Source organism: Spinacia oleracea, chromosome 6 (assembly GCF_020520425.1).
Source record: "Spinacia oleracea cultivar Varoflay chromosome 6, BTI_SOV_V1, whole genome shotgun sequence".
Lineage (NCBI taxonomy): Eukaryota > Viridiplantae > Streptophyta > Magnoliopsida > Caryophyllales > Amaranthaceae > Spinacia > Spinacia oleracea.
The window spans coordinates 45,371,968-45,392,491 of record NC_079492.1 but is presented as its reverse complement, the minus strand read 5'-3'; the positions used below and the strand labels follow the sequence as shown (position 1 = coordinate 45,392,491).

Genomic DNA, 20,524 nt, shown 5'->3' with positions numbered 1-20,524 from the left:
TCTGAAACCGGGGAACACCTCTGGACATAATAAGGATGACAACTCTTACCTTATGTTCAAGAGCAAGCATCGAGCGACAAAGGAATTAGGAAATGCACACTTGTCCCTAAGGACAAGTGGGAGACTGGAGGAAATAATGCCCTTGGTCCAAGTATGCATTCTATGTTAAGTCTAATAAATGCGGTTCAGTATTAATTAACAAGTTAATAATTCAGTGAGATCAAGTGAGCTGAATGCCTAGCTAGAGGCCGCTTCAGTTCAAGTGGAATTAATGATATTAATCCACAGCTTACTCTTGACTGAACCCGTAGGGTCACACAAATAGTACGTAAACGGATCAAGTATTTAATGGCATTAAATACTCCATCTATGGATATTCGGAATCGACGGATCTTGGTTTCAGTGGGAGCTGAGAACGTCACAGGCAAGAAATGAATACTCCGGAAACGATGATATTGCCGGAAACGGAAATATGGATCGTATCGGAAATATAAATATTATCCAAGTCGTAGATGTTTCCGGAAACGGAAACATGGTACGTATCGGGAAATATTATCGGAAATGGAAATATTGCCGGAATCGGAAATATTGCCGGAAACGGAAATATTGTCTGAATCGGAAATATTATCGGAATCGGAAAATAATTCCGGAAACGGAAATATTAAATATTTGTTCGAAACGGAAATTAATTCCGGAATCGAAAATATTAAAAATATTGTTCGTATCGGAAATAAATTCCGGAATCGGAAATTTAATCGGAAGCGTATCGTACGAATAAGCTTCGGACGAGGCCTGCCGGACGAGGGCCCAGCACGAAGCCAGGCCATCGCCCAGCAAGCCAAGCGCGCCACACGAACATCCAAGACCACGCCAGGCCCAGCGCAAGGCCAGTCCCAGCAGGCCGTGGCAGCGCGCACAGCGCGCGCAGCGCGCGTAGCTGCGAGCAGTGGGCTGCGAGCATTGCTGCAGCTCGCGTGGGCTTGTAGCTCGCGTGGGCCGTGCGGCCGTGTGGGCTGTGCGCGGGCATGGCCTGCACGCTTGCGGGTCATGCTCGCGTAAGTGTTTGTGTTCGCATACGAAACCTGAAACATGCAGAATTCGTTTAATGATTAAATTCCTAATTCTATTTGATAAATTAATTAAATAAGAGTTTTATTATAATTCTCATTTAATTAATTCGTATCCTAATAGGATTCCAATTCTCTGTCCATACCCCTATAAATATGTGGCCTGGGTTCACAATTTATAGTTATTCAAGTATTCAAAGTGAGTTTTGAGATAAAAATTCAGTCACACATCTTGCTCAAAAGTGCCGAAAATTTATAGTACCTTAGGGGCGATCCTAGTTGGTCAATCTTAAGGCGGATCCGGACGTGCTGTGGACTATCTACGGAGGGACGACACTTGGAGTCCTAAAGACTTGTTCTTGTTCGGTTCGGGCGCAGCTAGGGAAGGCACGCCACAAAGAGTATGCATCTAAATTATGCTATATGATTATGTGTAAATAATATGTATTCCTGGCTTAATGGTTGTTTCCGCATGATTTATGAATTGTCATATGTATCATAACCTAACACAAAAATATTCTGAAGTACGTACCTGAAAAGGCACAAAGATGACTTCCTGGTCTATGGTGGAGATGATGAATTAATTGTTAAAGGCTATACAGACGCAAGTTTCCAAACCGACAAAGATGATTTCAGATCACAGTCTGGGTTTGTCTTCTGCCTCAACGGAGGTGCAGTAAGCTGGAAAAGTGCTAAGCAAAGCACCATTGCGGATTCTACAACTGAAGCAGAGTACATTGCTGCACATGAAGCAGCAAAGGAAGCTATATGGCTAAGGAAGTTCATAGGTGAACTTGGTGTAGTCCCCTCCATTAAAGGACCAATAGCCCTGTATTGTGATAATAACGGAGCTATTGCACAGGCAAAGGAGCCTAGACACCACCAAAGAGTCAAGCATGTACTTCGTAGATTTCACCTTCTACGAGAGTTCGTTGAAAGAAAAGAAGTCGAGATAAGCAAGATTGGAACTGATGACAACATATCAGATCCATTGACTAAACCTCTGCCGCAGGCGAAGCACAACTCGCACACTGCAGCTATGGGAATCAAGCATATTGGAGAATGGCTTTGATGTCCTTATTTAATGTTTTAAAGTTTTAGAGTTTAAATCTTTGTAAAACACTATTGGTTAATCATTCACAATAAATGAAAAGAATTCATTTTTCCATTTAATTTGTGGTTTATTAAATGATGAGTCCCTTCAATTTGACGATATATTCAAGATAGACTGTCAGGACAAGTCCTGTGACTAAGAAATGTCTATCAAATGAACTTGAATGTCAAAGGTTGAAAATGGTCCCTGGTCGGAGTTTTCTATAAAATTGGACGCATAGAAAACGTTAGACGACTGGAATGCAAGATGACTAGTAGTTCTGTTTCTTGAACTATATGGACATGGCAATGTCGTAATCATTTGCATAGATACTTACTTTGGGAAGACTAGTATCGGACAGACCTATGAAACTTTACTGTAAGAGATGAAAATCTGTCATAAGTAAATTTCATTAAAATTATTAGACACTAAATCCTCAATACCTGAGTGATTTGAGATTACTTGTTTGAGAACTGGTTGCTTTGACGTTGACCAACCGTCGCACCGTAAAAGGAGGCTATAAAGGCAACCCTTAGGTAATCACTTATCAAACGAAGTCTAATCTCAAGATCACAGGATTGGGATTGTCCTCCCATAAATCGGGATGAGATGCTTAAAAGTTGTACAAGGCCACTCGGAGAGCTAGAAACTGTAAAATGCATGGCCGTGCTCGGATGAATCATAGGCTATGATTATCTTTTTATTTGATCAGTTGAAGTCTGGAACCGAGAAACACCTATGGACATAATAAGGATGACAACTCTTACCTTATGTTCAAGAGCAAGCATCGAGCGACAAAGCAATTAGGAAATGCACACTTGTCCCTAAGGACAAGTGGGAGACTGAAGGAAATAATGCCCTTGGTCCAAGTATGCATATAATGTTAAGTCTAATAAATGCGGTTCAGTATTAATTAACAAGTTAATAATTCAGTGAGATCAAGTGAGCTGAATGCCTAGCTAGAGGCCGCTTCAGTTCAAGTGGAATTAATGATATTAATCCACAACTTACTCTTGACTGAACCCGTAGGGTCACACAAATAGTACGTAAACGGATCAAGTATTTAATGGCATTAAATACTCCATCTATGGATATTCGGAATCGAAGGATCTTGGTTTCAGTGGGAGCTGAGATCGTCACAAGCAAGAAATGAATACTCCGGAAACGATGATATTACACGAAACGGAAATATGGATCGTATCGGAAATATAAATATTATCCAAGTCGTAGATGTTGCCGGAAACGGAAACATGGTACGTATCGGAAAATATTATTGGAAATGGAAATATTACCGGAATCGGAAATATTGCCGGAAACGGAAATATTGTCGGAATCGGAAATATTATCGGAATCGGAAAATAATTCCGGAAACGGAAATATTAAATATTTGTTCGAAACGGAAATTAATTCCGGAATCGAAAATATTAAATATTGTTCGTGTCGGAAATGAATTCCGGAACCGGGAATTTAATCGGAAGCGCATCGTACGAATTAGCATCGGACGAGGCTTGCTAGACGAAGGCCCAGCACGAAGCCAGGCCCGCGCCCAGCAAGTCGAGCGCCCAAACACGGAGCTGCCACAGCCTCGCCAGGCCCAGCGCAAGGCCAGGCCCAGCAAGGCCTTTGGCGCGCGCGCGCTGAGCGTGTTGTTGGGCTGCGAGCAGCGACTGCTCGTGTGGGCCGCAAGGCCTGCGCGGGTGGTGCGATGCTCGTGGCCATACGACGCTCGTGTTCGTAACGAATGCTAATCCTATCGGAATTCGTGTATTGATTAAATCCTAATCCTAATAGATTAAATTTATTATTTAGAGTTCAAATAGGATTCTAATTAATAAATCCACATCCTAGTAGGATTATAATTCCTTTTCCATATCTCTATAAATAGGTGCCTAGGGTCATAATTTATAGATACAATTGAAGTATTCAAAGGTAAGGTTTTTAAGCAAAATCAGCCAAACACTTGCACCATAATAGCCGAAATTCCTAAGCAACCTTAAAGGCGATTCTAGTTGGTTAAGCTTAAGGCGGTCCGGACGTGTTGTGGACTATCTACGGAGGGACGACACTTGGAGTCCTAAAGACTTGTTCTTGTTCGGTTCGGGCGCAGCTAGGGAAGGCACGCTACAAAGTGTATGCATCTAAACTATGCTAAATGATTATGTGTAAATAATATGTTTCCTGGCTTTATGGTTTTTCCGCATGATTTTATGTTTTGTCATATGTATCATAACGTAACAGTAGGTAGTTTAATTTTTCTGTTAATTTATAGATCTTTGTATTAGTGTAGGTTGTCATAGTTTTGGTTTGGGTTTGGTTGCTTCTTGAGAAGAGAGAGTTACTATCTACTGATAGGTTAATCGTATACCTTTGTAGTCTATTCACCAAATTTATTTTGGAAATATGGTGGATCGAGGCTATTGGGTTTTTCTAACGTGTGCCCATGGGCACACATTAAGAAAACAAATCCCCTACTAAATATTTGATTTAGAGGAATATTTACTAGTTTAAAAAGGTAGGTTAAATATTTGATATGTAAAGTAATGAAATCTTTTTTTGTTGGCAAAAATAAATCAACATTAAAAATAGTACGGAGTAAAATTTAACCTACCTTTTAGACATATCAAATATTTAACCTAACTAAAACTAGTAAATATTTAGTAGGGAATTTGTTTTCTTAATGTGTGCCCATATTATTATTATTTATTTATTCATTATTCCAACCGTAATAATTGAGTTTAATTAATCCGAAAAGATGTTTCTGGTTTTCCGTCTAATTTTCTTTCATAACAATAATAATAGTAATAATTCAGTAAGAAAATCAATTTCAATCCATTGAAAAAAAAAGAAATTACAAAGGGAAAACATTTGACCTTCTTCCCTCTCGTCAAACTGAAACTAAACTAGACTGATCACAATCTCAATTCACCTCTCCAAAAAGTCAAGTCACCGGGAAACCACCGTGAAAAAATCCAAAATGAGCGGAACAAGCGGCGGAGCACAAGCCAATCACTCTCTCGCTTTCAGAGTAATGAGACTCTGCCGCCCATCCCTCCACGTCGAAACCCCTCTCCTCTTCGACCCCGCCGATCTTCTCCTCGGCGAAGACGATTCCTCCTCTCTCCTCCCTTCCGAGTCTCTCTCCTCCGAAGACGGTGGCGCCGATCTCTCCTTCCGCTCTCGCTTCCTCCTCTCTGATCCCTCCACCGCCTCCGGCCTCTCCGGCCTCCTCGTTCTCCCCCAATCCTTCGGGTTCTCTCCCTTCCTCTCCAAAATTTATTGTTAACTGTTGTTAATTTTACTCTAATTCTTATGATTTTTATTGATTGAGTAGTTTGTTTGATTGCTAGGGCGATATATCTGGGAGAGACGTTCTGTAGCTACATTAGCATTAATAATAGTTCCACCTTTGAGGTTCGAGAGATTGTTATTAAGGTTAGTCGAATTGCACATTAATAATGTTTAGTTAATGCGTAATTTTCTACTTTTAGATTCGTATGCTATGTTTAGAGCATATCAGTTTTCTCTAGCATATCAGTTTTCTCTAGCATATCAGTATATTTTTTGCGGAATTTGTTTGATGAAGTGCTATTGTTTTTACAACGACTGAACGTTTGACTTTGAGATATATGATTGGAATTTTAATTAAATTATGTAATTTGGTGGTTTTTGATGACTCCAAATTTGTGTTGCTTAACAGCGGATTTTATTATTCAAAACTTGGTCTTTTAGCTGGTTAAATAATGATTGCCATGCTAATGCTGTGTTAGTTTCTGGTTTTGGGCAATAGTTGATTTCAACTATAAATTCAGCAAGTATGATCTTTGATCTTGAACAGTTTCAGTTCGTTTCTTAGGCGGTAATGAATGGTTTAATGAGAATGGATTTGTATTGTAAATTTTTAAGGAAAATCATATTTCAATCCCCATGGTAATGCTAATCCACCTCAATTATTTCATTCTCTTCATAAATTTTATTACCATCCATTACAAAGTGGGGGTGGTATTGAGTGGAAATGGAAAATTATGAAGAAAAACACAGTTTGGAAGAATGAGATTGCATTACCATGGACATTATGATGTTGGTTTCCTTGTTAAATCACACTTAAATTCATTCCCATTGCCGTAATTTATTTCCTGCTACCAAACTGGCTGTTTATGTAATATTATGATATTGTCTACAGATTAAATGCAGCGTATGATTTCTTGGGACTGGCTATATAACGTTTGAACTAGAAGTTCTTGTACGGTTTGTTTCAATTTGGTGCTTCTCTACGTCAAATAAAATAAAATAACGTCTAGTATGCATATGCACATTGCCCAGTACTATTTCAGTCTTAGATGGGAGACTATATTCTTATGAATGCACAACATAGGCGGTTCTAATTTAAGGAATTGTATTACCCTTGAAATTGTTCTATATGTCCTGGAGTTTGATGATTTTGATCCTTGTTTCTAGTTCATAGCAACTGATCTTGTTTCTTTTGAAAATTCTCTTCTTTAAGTCATGGGACATTTTGATTACTGTTATGGTATAAATGATGAAATTTTCCTTATTTCTGAGTTTGTAAATCGTTGCTTTTGTCCCATTTGGTGATTCTAGTTTTGTTGGTTTCGAGTTCTTTGTGTCTGATTGCCTTTAGAATATATGACTGTAGTAGTGGATTGTCTGGGATATGGGGCGTAGAGGCAGAAAGGAAAGGGAAAGGAAAACGAATGCTTATGGCTGTCCTATGTAGGTAGTTTTTGATGAGAGAAAGTTGGTGTTGTGATTGCTATAGACAAAACAAGAAAGTATTTTGTTCCTCTCTATTAGTCCATCTATAAGTTCTATCCGCTTTGAGGAATCATGTTGTCAGAAGTCAGAACTTAGCTCAATATTATCTCCTGATCTCAGTTACTGGTTGCAGGCAGAAATCCAAACAGAAAGGCAGAGGATACTGCTATTGGACACTTCCAAATCACCTGTTGAAACAATACGAGCGGGGGGACGTTATGATTTTATTGTTGAACATGATGTGAAGGAACTGGGGGCTCACACGTAAGTTTGATTACTTCTGTTGGCTGATTATCTTCTGCTGTTGCTAGTGTTAATTATTTCTTTTCCCTGTCATCTTTAGGTTGGTATGCTCTGCTATGTACAATGACGGTGATGGTGAACGCAAATATCTGCCCCAGTTTTTCAAGTTCATTGTTGCCAATCCACTTTCAGTTAGGACAAAGGTATCATCTTGTCGTCTTCTTCAACAAATGTGCAACTGATTTGTGTTCTAGATTACTTCCTATCTCTGTCTTATTTTTCATGTTCGTTATCTTGGCTCTTATGTTCAAGTTATTTTCTGTTTCAGGTCCGTATGGTCAAGGTAGGTAGGTCGATCTTCCTTATCATTATTGGAGATTGTAAGTTCATAACTCCCTTTTAATGTGTGAATATATTATTTGTTTCTAGTTGTCATTGCAAGTAAGAAAGTTTGGTGTGTATAACTATCTTATTTTGCCAAAAAAATTGAGCTTGAGAAATTAGGATGAGCAGCTCAGAGGATAGGCAAACCAATTAGGAATAGTAAGTTCTAGAAGTGGGATAAAAACTTTCGTGTCTTGTTTACCCCTTTTCATTTTCTCCTTATTGTGCTTAGTTGAAAAGGTTTAGATATAGGAACTTTTTTAATTGTTCTTTGACTGAAAAAGCTACGGCAACTGACATCTTATAATACTAAGCACAAATTCGTAAAGATTATGCCATCCCGTGTTCCTTTTTTGGTGTCCAAACGTTATAAAATGTCCGTTGAGAAAAAGCAATCATAAATGGTGACCACTATATTTAGAATTCAATTAAAGAACCTAAAACCAATTTGAGAAAAACCTTGTCTTATTAGTCGTGATTGCAAATAACAAGTCTTGTTTAACAAATTAAATGGTGATAATGCGCAACAAGAATGATGCAAAACATGATAATATGACAATTACGGAGTATTTATTATGGCGATGAAGACTCAGGTCGTTACTCTAGGTTTTTGTAATTTGCTGCGCCATGCTGCTTTGATGAAAATTCTCTCATGCATTTGATTATTACTATCTCCCTAGACTCTGTTTTGACTTGAATTATACTAGGTGTTAAGTTCATTGTTGTTGAAATTCGTGTTGGGAGTTAATTTATTGTGTGACTTGCTTCGGAATACTGTAATCTATTTAGCTTCCTTGTGTGCTAGCACGCTTTGGGTTTTTGAGGTACTTGTTTTGAAGAATCAGGAAACTGGGTTTATTTGTAACAGAAGTTTTAGATTGAGAGACAGGTTCTCCTCTTACTCAGAACACTCACTTTTTTGGAATTATATGAAATTCTTTCTCCTATTAGAAGGACTCTGTATATACATTTATCAATTGAATTTTAGTACATACATTTGTCAATTTAAGTTTAGTATGAAGTTGTAATGTAGTCAAAGTTATGCTGTCATCGTATTGCTTCCTGCTACTAACCAACTTGATGAATCAACAACTTACGCTGAATTATTTTCTCGAGGTTGTTCCTAATTTTACAGAACTTCTGAAATGTATGGGATCAGGGTCATGAAAAAGAAGAAGGTTTTTCTGATTGATAACTACTCCTTATAGCAGGATTTTTTTTTTCTACTGTGTCTCAGGATCTCACCTTTTTGGAGGCTTGTATTGAAAATCACACCAAAGCAAATCTTTATATGGACCAAGTTGAGTTCCAGCCAGCTCAGAATTGGGGCGCGACAGTCCTTACAGCTGATATGAGTCTTGACGAAAAGAATTTTACTAGGTTGGTTAGAAGACTTTGTTAGAGCTCTTTAGATATATTTTTTTAATGAATTTCTTTCCTTCAGTTATTTTTCAGCTGTTTACTTTGAATGTTTTGTAGTGACAGAGAAATATTTAAGCCACCGGTTTTGATAAAATCTGGAGGTGGAATTCACAATTTCTTATATCAGTTGAAGTTGTCTTCACAAGAATCTACACAGACGAGAATTGAGGGAAGCAATATTCTTGGTAAACTTCAAATAACGTGGCGAACAAACTTGGGGGAGCCTGGCCGCTTGCAGACACAACACATTCTTGGCAGTGTAAGTGCTTGAGTAACGTATACTTATGCTACTCCGCTAACATGTTGTATATGTTCATTAGCTTGGCCATTCACCAGTTTTCTGCTTTGTACTTTATGCTGTACTTTCTTCTTATGCAAAACTGACCATTATGGCATTACCTTAGTAGATAAGAACATCTCAAATGTGTCTGACGTGGTTACTTTTGATTATGTGATGTACGTGGAAGAGCTTTGTAACATTCACATACTCCTGTCTTGAAGTATGGATTGAATCTCAGCATAAAAGGTTCACTATTATGGATTGAAGATCATCAGTTGCCTTCTTTTTATTGTTCTCTTCCTTTTGATGGTTCAAGCCTCAAGGACTGAAAAGTGCTGATTTCTTGAATTATATGAAAAACAGTCTCCTTAGCCTGAATAAAGCGAGGTGTGGAAAATATTATCAAAAGTTGGTTAAATCAGGGTATTTTTGCCTTGGGACGAGCCCTTTATTTTTTCTCTTTTGGCAGTACATTCTACTGGCTAAAACAGGCCAATTTAGTTTTCATGTTTTTTTTAACCTTAAAGGGCTATAGGTAAACTGGGCTTGGGGAAGAAAGCATTCCCTTGAGGTTCTTCAATTTATACAATAAAGTTTTTGATTTGTTTGTTTTATGTATTCATTGCAAAAAAGAGAAGAAACAGGAAAGAGTACCAAGCCCCTTTTTCAATTAAAAGTAAGTAATCATTTTTGCTTTTGGGGGAGGACAATCCTCCAGAGAAAGGAGGTTCAAGACAGCAGGACTTGCATTGGTGCTGCTGTCTATAGAAAATGTTTTAGAAAATAGTTATGCAAATGCCATGCAGAAAACAGAAGATATTGTTATATTTCTGTTCTTTGAAGTTGGGGACGTTGATTGTTATAACACTAGGATTTAACAGCTTTGTCCCTGTAATATTTTCTGTAGTATTTGTTGAGTCACGAGTATGTATGCGCATCTGAGAAATCGTAAAATTGCTTAGGCATACTATATGACTAGAATTGAGTTTCTCTCAATAAATGTCACTAAACTCGCTTGTTAATTTAGTTTCTTTGTTCTTGATCCTATGATGGCTACTGATTTGTCTTGTCTACAGCCTGTTCCTCGCAAAGAGATCGACTTGCAAGTGGTGAAGATTCCACCGGCTATAATCATGCACAAACCCTTTGAGGTGACTATGTTTTTGCTGCTGTAGTGTGTCACTGTGAATTGGAAGCCATGTGAATTGGTCTGTTGGACTTATTGAAGTTTTAGTCATACTTTAGAACCAGCTATCTGCATTCTTTATAGAACTGTATTTTTGTATTGGTAGAAAATATCAAGAGCCTTCGATAATAAAGAAAGTACCCAAGATTACTAACCCCAGCTAATCTTTTCATACTCCTCCCTCTGGCTTTTTTGTTGGTTATACTTTCCATTTTCATCCGCTTTTTTCTTGTTTTTTTTTTTTTTTTTTTTTTCTTATTCCTATTTTGATAAACTTTTATCACTAACTTACCCTTTAATGTCTTACACAAACCCCACTTACAAAACTTTCTCTTATATTCTCTTTACACAAAACCCCATTTGTTTCACTCTTTTTCCTACAATTTCTTACACATACCCCACGAACTCTGTTCAATCTCCTATTTTCCTAAATTTTTATGTCTACCATAACCAACAAAAATATGGAGGGGATGTTAATGTTTAATCAATTTTTTTTTTTACTTCTCACACGTTTTAATTTGAACTCTAAACCTTTTATTTTTCAACAAAGAAGTATAATTTTCTTATAACAAAAATTTATTCCCGTGCATGGCACGGGCTACCAGTGTAGTTCATATGGTAGAGGGAGAAGTTTAGGTGTCAGGTCTTTTGTTTGTCTGCATGTGCATTTAGACTTTCCCTGGCCATGCCCATGGTAGGACGTAGGAGCCTAGGATAAACGAACAGATTGCTCAATTTAATTCCAATTGCATGTGGTGTGTTGTATTTTATTGGTCATCCATCTCAAAAGCATATCCCATTTTCGCCAATCCGTGGACGTGCACAGTGAGCATGGTGCACCAAGAGAACATAGGTGCATAAGGCTGCCATAAGCAAAAAAAAATGACACTATGACAAAAGAACATGCGATATAATATTTCACTTTTTTTTTTTATAAAAAATAACATATAATTTCACTATTTATTAAAAATAAAAAATAAAAAATAAAAATATATTCATGTTGTTTTAAAGTAACCAGATGTTCTTTTAATTATATACTAATGTTCTTAAGGTGCACCAATGCACCATGCTCACTGTGCACCATGGTCCACCTTCTATGTTGCGCATTTTCGCACGGCATATATGCAATGGAAATAATGGACTTACTATCTCATAGCAGTAGTATAAACTATATACTTTTTGGAAAACAGGAAAGTAGAGAGAAAAAAGAGTGGACGTCTTATTCTTTTGGAGGGTGGAGTTGGGGGTGTGGGTGCGAGATGTGAAGATATTTGTTTGCTGATCCAGATTCTCTTTCAGGTGCAACTACGTCTCACAAACCAGACTGAGAGGGCCCTGGGGCCATTTGAGATCTGGTTTTCAGGTGATGCCAATGGGGAGTTGGCGTTCATGGTTAATGGCCTCCAGACTATGGTAAGGTTTGGCTGGGAACAAAAAGTAAATCATGCTTCAAAGTTGATGTAATTTATATCTTTCGTAAAAGATATTTCAGATGTTTCTATGATTGGTAAAATAACATTTGTACTTATATCGACATCCCTCCTTTGGCCTTTATAGTACATACACCTATTTATAGGTTGCGAAGTTACCAGACTGGTACATAAAAATAACAGGTTTTTCAATATTGGTATAAAGAAATATCCAGTGACATTTGGTTTGTAGAAAAAGTGGACGAAGACTAATGCCTAAGGTCATCTTAATTAAGAGTATGTACTGTAGTTTCCCCCCTTTCAACCATTTTTCTATTATTATATTGTAATATATACTCTTAAGAAATATGAAGAAAATTATAGCAATATCATAAGTAATTAATTTTGTGAATATAAAAGGTTGGTAATAAGAGGGTAAATTAGGAAATTGTTGTACTTGCGTCAACTCCTGTGGGTGTATTTTTTTTTTGCTGTCTCTCTTTCTAAATGCCAAAATGTTGCTTGAGTTTTGCTTTTTGCAAAGTGGCAACCCCCCTATATTTTATATACCAAGATTACAGACCTGGTTATTTGACATTTATGTGGTATTCCGTTCGTACCAAAATAAACTTTTTTGGCATTTTTTCTTCCAGACTAAACTTTGACCATTATTTCTCTTATATTCTTTGAATTAGTAAATAGTGTAAGTACTAAGGAGATACTTTAATGAAAGTACTTTTAGAGATAATTCTTGACTTGGTATTTTTGACATATTAATGGCCAAATTTTACTAAAATTTCACTACAGAGGTCAAACAGGAAATTTATTTCTGGATGGAGGGAGTACTTGATAAAACGGATAGCCTTTTGAATCTTTTCCTGAAGCTTTATTTGATAAGCTTTTGGACTAGCCATATTTCTTACTTCATGTTTTTGGAGCCTGCAAGCACTTTATTGAGTATAATTTGGATATTTTGTTACATTTGTACAGGCTTTGCCAGAGATACGGGCACTTACTTCCACTGACTTAAACATGGTAAACAGCTTCACTGTGCTATTTTTATTCACAAGTACACTGTATTGTTCTTAAATTTCACTTCTATTTTAGTTAACATGTTGTGCTTGCACTTTATAGTACCTCTGACATTTGATCCTAAAAGGATGTCCCGTTTTGGCATTTTTCCTTCTTGGATAATGTAACTTCTTCTTGTTAACATACAAATCTTTAAATGTAATGCTCATGCCAATAATTGGCATAGGAACCCAAAAGGTTTGGGTGGTATTGTCTGGTTTCTGTGGGCATGAAGCCATGAAGTGATACGGATGGTTTAATAATTTAATAGTAGGACATCAATCTGATAGTCTGATGTTGTACGACATATCTGGGGTCAGGAAGAGCACACTGGGTTGGACAAAATTGTTGGTGCTTCACTGGTTCCACCTTTGTTTCAATGTCCTAGTGTGGGTTTGTTTTGATTAGACATGATCGTTGTGGAGGACCTTTAGGCTGATGTTTGCTCTGTTAGTTTTGATGGTGCCTTGTTTAGGTCTTGAGCCTCTTACCATGCAAGAAAAGTGCTTTCTATCTTACTGAATTGAGGACAATTGGCTTAAATGTCTTGGATAGTTTCAGGTGTATTAGCTGTTGTGACTTCTGATATCAATGCTATCATTAGTTCGGAAAAAAACACATATTCAAATTATGAAGATAGAAAATTCAACGACTTCTGTACAATAAATTGCAATACATCAAAGAAAAGCTAGTGGTTTAAATTTGTTCTCAAAGACTACTGATTTCCAAAATAGATGGTTGTCTTTGTCAAAAAGAGTAGTGAACTTGGGTCAAAATATTTTCATGATCTATATTTGCAGCCACAGCCTCACAGATGTACCACGAAGTTATATGGAAGACTGGAAGGGTTGTCAAAAGACAAAACAAATCTAGTTTTAGGTAGGGCAAGCAAGGATGTAGAAGCATTAGATGGTAAGGAGTTGCCCAAGAGTCAGTGCTTTAAAGTTCAAGTACCTTGAAATTGACCAAAATGTGACCAACAGGATTAAGTCAGGGTGGGCGGGTGGCTCAAATGGATAACAGCGCTGGGTATTGTGTGGCCGTAGTGTGCCGTATGAAGTTTAAACGATAGAATTAGGAATGAAGTTTTAAGAGGAAAGTTGGAGTTACGGATATTGGGGATAGAATAAGGAGGAACCGATTGCGTTGGTTTGGGCATGTGAAACAAAAACCAAAAGATGTGCCGGTAAGGAAGTAGAGTTTGGATAATGGGGATTTTAGGAGAAGCCATGGGACACTGAAGATGGCTTGGATTGAAGGAGTTAAGAACGATATGAAGTGTTTTTATTTACAAGAGCATATGACAGAAGATAGAAGGGAATAGAGGGACAAAATCATGGTTGACAACCATAGGAGCATAGAAAAAACGCGGTTGTGGTCGCGTTCGCGGTAACGGTCACGTTGTTGCGGAAACTGCTTATAACGGATGAATAGAAAGGATCGCAGCTGACACGATGTGTATTTTTTTGAAAAAACTCACATTAGCATGTCTAAACCTTATCATTACATTAAGTCTAAAAAGTATTATATCAACACAATATAACCAAATCTATCATAATACGAGTGAGTATTATATTTTGTGAACAAATAAGCACTCGAAATATCATATTTCATAAACTACATAACTAATTACAAAAAAAATTTGGTCAATTTGTGTAAAAGAACGGGGAAAAAAACTTCTAACGCGGCGAGCCACCGTTACCTAACGGACGACGCAGGGAGAAAGACATGATTTTTGTCGAACCGTTACGTAACTGGGTTTCGCGGAACGTCAAATCCAAAACAGGTTATAGAATGGCCGTTACGTAACGGAACGGCCGGGTTTTAATTCCACGCATAGGAGATAAAGTCTTGGTTCATGTAGCCGACCCCATCACTGGGATTAAGGCTTTCACAGTGTTGTATATTTGAGGGAAAGGCAAATGAAATTAATGAATGTCACAAACGTGGAGCAATTTTTGTATGGTTTGCCCAAAGTATTTGTGATGGGGACAAATGTATAAACTTTGCTCAGAAACCACTTCTTAATAAATTCCGTCTGAACACAGTTTGCTAAATAAAGCAAATTCTATCTCAATTTCCTGTTAGTTAGAGCAATTTCGGCAACTTTTGTGTAACTATAGTTTGCAAATTGGTTTCATTGCTTAACTAATTAGTTTCGGTGGTTAACTAATTGATTTCATTGCTTAACTAATTAGTATGAACCAATTAGTATCAGTGATTAACTAATTAGTTCTAGTGCTTAGCTAATTGGTTCAATTGTTTAACTAATTGGTTTCATTGCTTAACTTATATGACACCAAGGTGTACTTTTGTGTAAGACCGCTTTATATAAAAGTTTGTAGAGCAATTTTGAGCTACAAATTGACTCGAATAAGGCAGCTAAATTTATTTGAAGAAAACAAAATTTTCTAATTAATGTGGTTTGTATTGCAGAACCTGATTTCGACTAAACTCGGTGTCCAGAAAATCACAGGGATAACAGTTTTTGACTCAGTTGAGAAGAAGACTTATGAGCCTCTTCCGGATTTAGAGGTATGTCATTAGAAACAGGTCTCATATTCTCTTTTACTCAACCATCAAAATCCTGATTCATGGTTTGCGCCTTTCTAAAAATCAAATGCTCATGTGACCTAGAGAGACAATGTAGGTCTTGTAATAGAAATGGTTGAATGAGAAGCTGGACGTGCATGCCATTTAACTCTAGTAATCATTTAATGTCTGGCATAAACTTTCATAATGTTTAGCCTTATAGTGCAGTATATTTGCTCATATAAAATGATTGTCAATCCTCCTATTTAATCTCAATTCTTTGCTAATGCACTTGCGGAAACATCTTAGGGTTTCAACATTAGTTGACTGTTATTTATCTTGCTGTAGATTTTTGTTGATTTGGATTGAACTCCGGCACAAGTGATGGATGAGCTATGAGTTGTTGATAGATTATTCAGTGACCTGAACAAGATGGAATTCTGTTAGTAGTCTGAAGACGTTGTGTATTCTTGTAGAGCCGAATCTAGAGAGAGTTTCTTCTGCTAAGGAGCTGTTCAGAGTGGAAAGATAAAGAGCTTTTTCTAGATATAACCAGTAACCGAGAAGTTGTATTTATAACGAGCTTATATTGTAAGCCAGCCAAAACAGATTTACTCTCCTTAATCCGGTTTCTTTACCAAAATCCAATGGAACGACTTTGACAACAACGTGGGGTTTCCCTCACTATAGTTTGCAAAGAGGTTTTAGGCGTTTTACATTTAATCTATTTGAATTACAAGGAAGCACTTTCAAATTTTGTTTGGACTTAATAATCTCTAATAGTTTGATTTTGCTAATAGGAAACGTGTGGCAAATTTAACCTTTAGGCTCCGTTTGGTACGGTGTAATACATTTTCATGAAAAATGATTTTTTATTTCCAATCATTGCGCGTTGTTTGGTTTGCAAGGGATGTAAAATAATTTGGTGGAAAAACATTTTCCATTTGAAAGGAAGGGAAGCCACTTTTCCATCTTTCCTCCATCTTCCCTTTGTTAGAAATATCACTATGGGGAGACCGGATAAAATCTTCAAGGCACGAAATAGAACGCTTTCCTAATAGTATTTTATCGACCCACAAAGGAACAATCAGGTTCACGATAACACTATTGAGATACAATGAAGAATCAATTGATCTTGTGTGTTCTCACAAAATCAATCCAACAAGAATTTGTGTTAAGCACTCAAATGTCTCACTTTGAAGAAATAATTTGCAAGAAGATTTCTCAAAAGTATGCAAGTATATTAATATGTTAACAATTATATTAAATGTGTCATAAGTACTCTATATATAGAGTTCTTAATGAAGAGTCACCATTGGAAATAATATCCAACGGTTATATCCAAGCAACCGTCACAAAAACGCTCAAAACGGACACTTTCTCCATTCGCCTGGTGGGCGGAGTTCCGCCCGGTGGGCGATTGGAGAAAGTCGCCCAACGGGCGAAGTGCGTGCAAACATTTAACTTTCTCCAGATCCGCCCACCGGGCGATTGGAGAAAGTCGCCCGACGGGCGGGTTTCGCCCGACGGGCGCCCAAATAACCGTTGCATCCGCTTGGAATAAACCCTAAACATTATACTACCTCCTCAACTCCTAGTATAATACACATTCACATTTAACTCATAAACCCATTTACTCTATAAATGTTCCAACAATCCTCCTCCATTTATATAATAAATGTTGAATGGTTTATCACTTGCCTTAGACATAAAAGATCATACTTATGCATAATGAAAATATCTAACGATTGAATTTCCACTTAGTATAAATATTCTTTACAACAATTCCGATTGTAATGATAGACTAAGCTTTGAATCATACAATCACTTTGAACTATTGAAGATATTATACACACAAGCATAACACAAACAAGTTTGTTTCCTCGACACCTTTGAAGCCATGGTGTCCATATCCATTCGTGAGTCTTCCAAGTTAAGCCTTAAACTTGGTGAAGCGGCCAAACTTGTTACTCATATAGGTAAATCTTTCATGAAGTATGGTCCTGCAATTTGAGCACCCATGTCAAAGATTTATTAAGCAAATTAATTCAACCTCTTAACATTGCAGTCACAAGACACTCACCTTTGGGATGCTTATTATTTGGGTGCTTCAAATCATCAAATGAAGTAGTATCCTCATTGAATTTAAGATCTAATGTTTTATTAGACGTTAAATTGAGTTTTCCTTCACTTGTGATTTTCCAATAGGCTTAAGACCCATCCCTTTAGAAATTTTGTACACTAACTCTTTTGGCAACGGTTTAGTAAACTGATCAGCCAAATTGAGATTAGACCGTACATAATCAATGGTAATGACTCCATCCTTAATCAATTCACGCACATAACTGTGTCTTACCCCAATATGCCTTGATTTTCCATTGTACACTTGGCTATATGCCTTAGCTATTGTTGAAGCACTATCACAATGTATAGCATTAGGAGACATTGGTTTTACCCATAAGTCTACCTCTCTCAACAAATCCCTTAGCTATTCCGCTTCCTTGCAACATGAAGCTAATGCTATGAACTCCGATGCCATAGTTGAATCAGTTATACATGTTTGTTTCTTAGAAGCCCATGAAACGGCACCTTCTCCAAGAATAAACACCCAGCCACTTGTAGATGAATAATCCTCTTGGTTTGTGATCCAACTAGCTTCCGAGTAACCTTCTAATACCGAAGGTTCTCCCGTATAAGTCAAACTATAATCTATATTTTTCTTCAAATACTTTAGTACTCGCCTCAAAGCTTGCCAATGAAACATACTAGGATTACTAGTAAATCGACTTAGCTTTCCAACAGCAAAAGCTATATCCAGTCTAGTACAAGTCATAGCATACATCAAGCTTCCAATCAAGCTTGCATACTCCAATTGTGAAACTGGAGTACCACTACTCGGAACCAACTTAATGCTTGGATCCATAGGAGTAGAAACCGGTGAACAATTTGATTCACCAAACCTCTCAATCACTTTCTCAATATAATGAGATTGTGATAAACATATTGCTCCATTTTCTCTTATTATTCTAATTCCAAGAATAACATCCGCTTCTCCCAAATCCTTCATGGAGAAACAAGTAGAGAGAAAAACTTTGGTCGTTTCAACTTGTTCCAAATCAGTCCCAAAGATAAGCATATCATCCACATATAAGCAAATTACAACTCCTTTACCGTTATCATCAAATACGCTATATACACACTTATCGGCTTGATTTATTTTGAAACAATTAGACAAGACAACTTCATCAAATTTTTGATGCCATTGCTTAGGTGCTTGTTTTAGCCCATACAAAGATCTAATTAACTTGCAAACCTTGCTCTCTTGTCCTTTAACAACAAAGCGTTCTGGTTGATTCATATACACTTCCTCCTCCAATTCACCATTAAGGAATGTCGTTTTAACATCCATTTGGTGAATTACCAAGTTATGAATCACAGCTAATGCAATTAATAACCTTATAGTGGCAATTCTTGCCACCGGAGCATAAGTGTCAAAGTAATCGATACCATATCTTTGCCTAAAGCCTTGGGCCACCAACCGGGCCTTATGCTTTAATACGGTTCCATCGATCTTCTTTTTTCTTGTGAAAATCCACTTACAACCAAGTGGTTTGCAACCGGGGGCTAAATCAGATAAAAACCAAGTATTATTGCCCATTAAAGAATCCATTTCATCATCAATTGACTCCTTCCAAAAGGAAGAGTCATAAGACTTGACCGCCTCATTGAAAGTTTTAGGGTCTTCCTCCACATTATAGCAATATGAAGATAGAGTTAAAACTGTCTTTCTCGACCCTTTAACTAAGTACAACTGAAAATCAGGTCCAAAAGACTTTTCTTTCCTAATTCGTTTACTTTTCCTTATTTCCGGTACAATAGTATCATGATCTTTTCCAATATCATCTACTATACCGGAACTAGTACTAGGTAACATATCCTTTGGTCTTGGAAGTGATGAAAAACGAGTTTCATCAAAAATTGCATCCCTTGACTCTACCACGGAGTGTGTAGAGACATAGTCATTAGAATCAATGACATAAAACCTATAGGCTTTGCTATGTTCAGCATAGCCTATAAAGATGCAATCAATTCCCTTTTCACCCAAAGTTTTCCTTTTGGGTTCCGTCACTTTAACGATAGCCCTACATCCCCATACCCTAAGGTAATTGAGATTAGGCTTTCGTTTGTGCCAAAGTTCATATGGGGTAGTCTTATTCCTTTTGGTAGGAACTCTATTTAAGACATAACAAGCTGTCAACATAGCTTCACCCCAAAAACCGTCACTAAGACCCGAATTAGAAAGCATGGAATTAACCATTTCTTTTAGAATCATATTCTTTCTTTCCGCAACCCCATTACTTTGAGGAGAATATGGTGCGGTAATTTCATGGATTATACCAATAGACTGAAAATAACTTGGATCATAATACTCTCCACCCCTATCCGTTCGAAGTTTCTTAACTTTTTCATTAGTTTGCAATTCAACTTCGATTTTAAAGATCTTAAACTTATCAAGAGCTTCATCTTTAGAAGATAAAAAATAAATGTAACACCATCTTGAATAATCATCAATAAAAGTTACAATATATTTCTTATTTCCTAAAGAAGGTGAACTATGAAAATCACATAAATCACTATGCAACAATTCAAGCAATTTTAATTGTCTTTGCACGGTAGGAAAAGGATTTCTTGTAATTTTATTTAACATGCATGTTTTACAATCAATCCTTCTTTAGACATGTCATACAAACGGCGATAATTAACATGACATAAACGATTGTGCCATAGAGAAGAAACATCAAGCAAGTAAATAGAATCTACAACATTATTATTAATGCTTAATTTAAACATCCCATTACAATAATATCCTTGTCCTACATAAATACCACCCTTACTTATACAAACTTATCAGACTCAAAAACCATCTTAAATCCATACTTATTTAATACACCTCCAGACATTAAGTTTTTCCTAACTTCTGGTACAAAAACTACATCCCTAAGAGTTAGAGTTTTTCCACATGTTAGCAATAATTCTACTTGGCCTAATCCTTTAGCCTTGACC

The 20,524-nt window shown here is 37.0% G+C and overlaps 1 protein-coding gene across 1 annotated transcript; it reads left to right on the top strand.

Moving 5' to 3' along the window:
- Positions 1-5,027: 5,027 nt before the first annotated feature.
- Positions 5,028-16,214, top strand: LOC110797498 (uncharacterized). The gene is made up of 12 exons (XM_022002611.2): positions 5,028-5,409; positions 5,508-5,592; positions 7,067-7,197; positions 7,277-7,379; positions 7,505-7,519; positions 8,798-8,940; positions 9,040-9,241; positions 10,339-10,413; positions 11,748-11,861; positions 12,848-12,892; positions 15,365-15,463; positions 15,809-16,214. Exons 1-12 carry the CDS (start codon positions 5,135-5,137, stop codon positions 15,827-15,829), a joined length of 1,308 nt encoding a protein of 435 aa, XP_021858303.1. The 5' UTR covers positions 5,028-5,134; the 3' UTR covers positions 15,830-16,214.
- Positions 16,215-20,524: the final 4,310 nt, after the last annotated feature.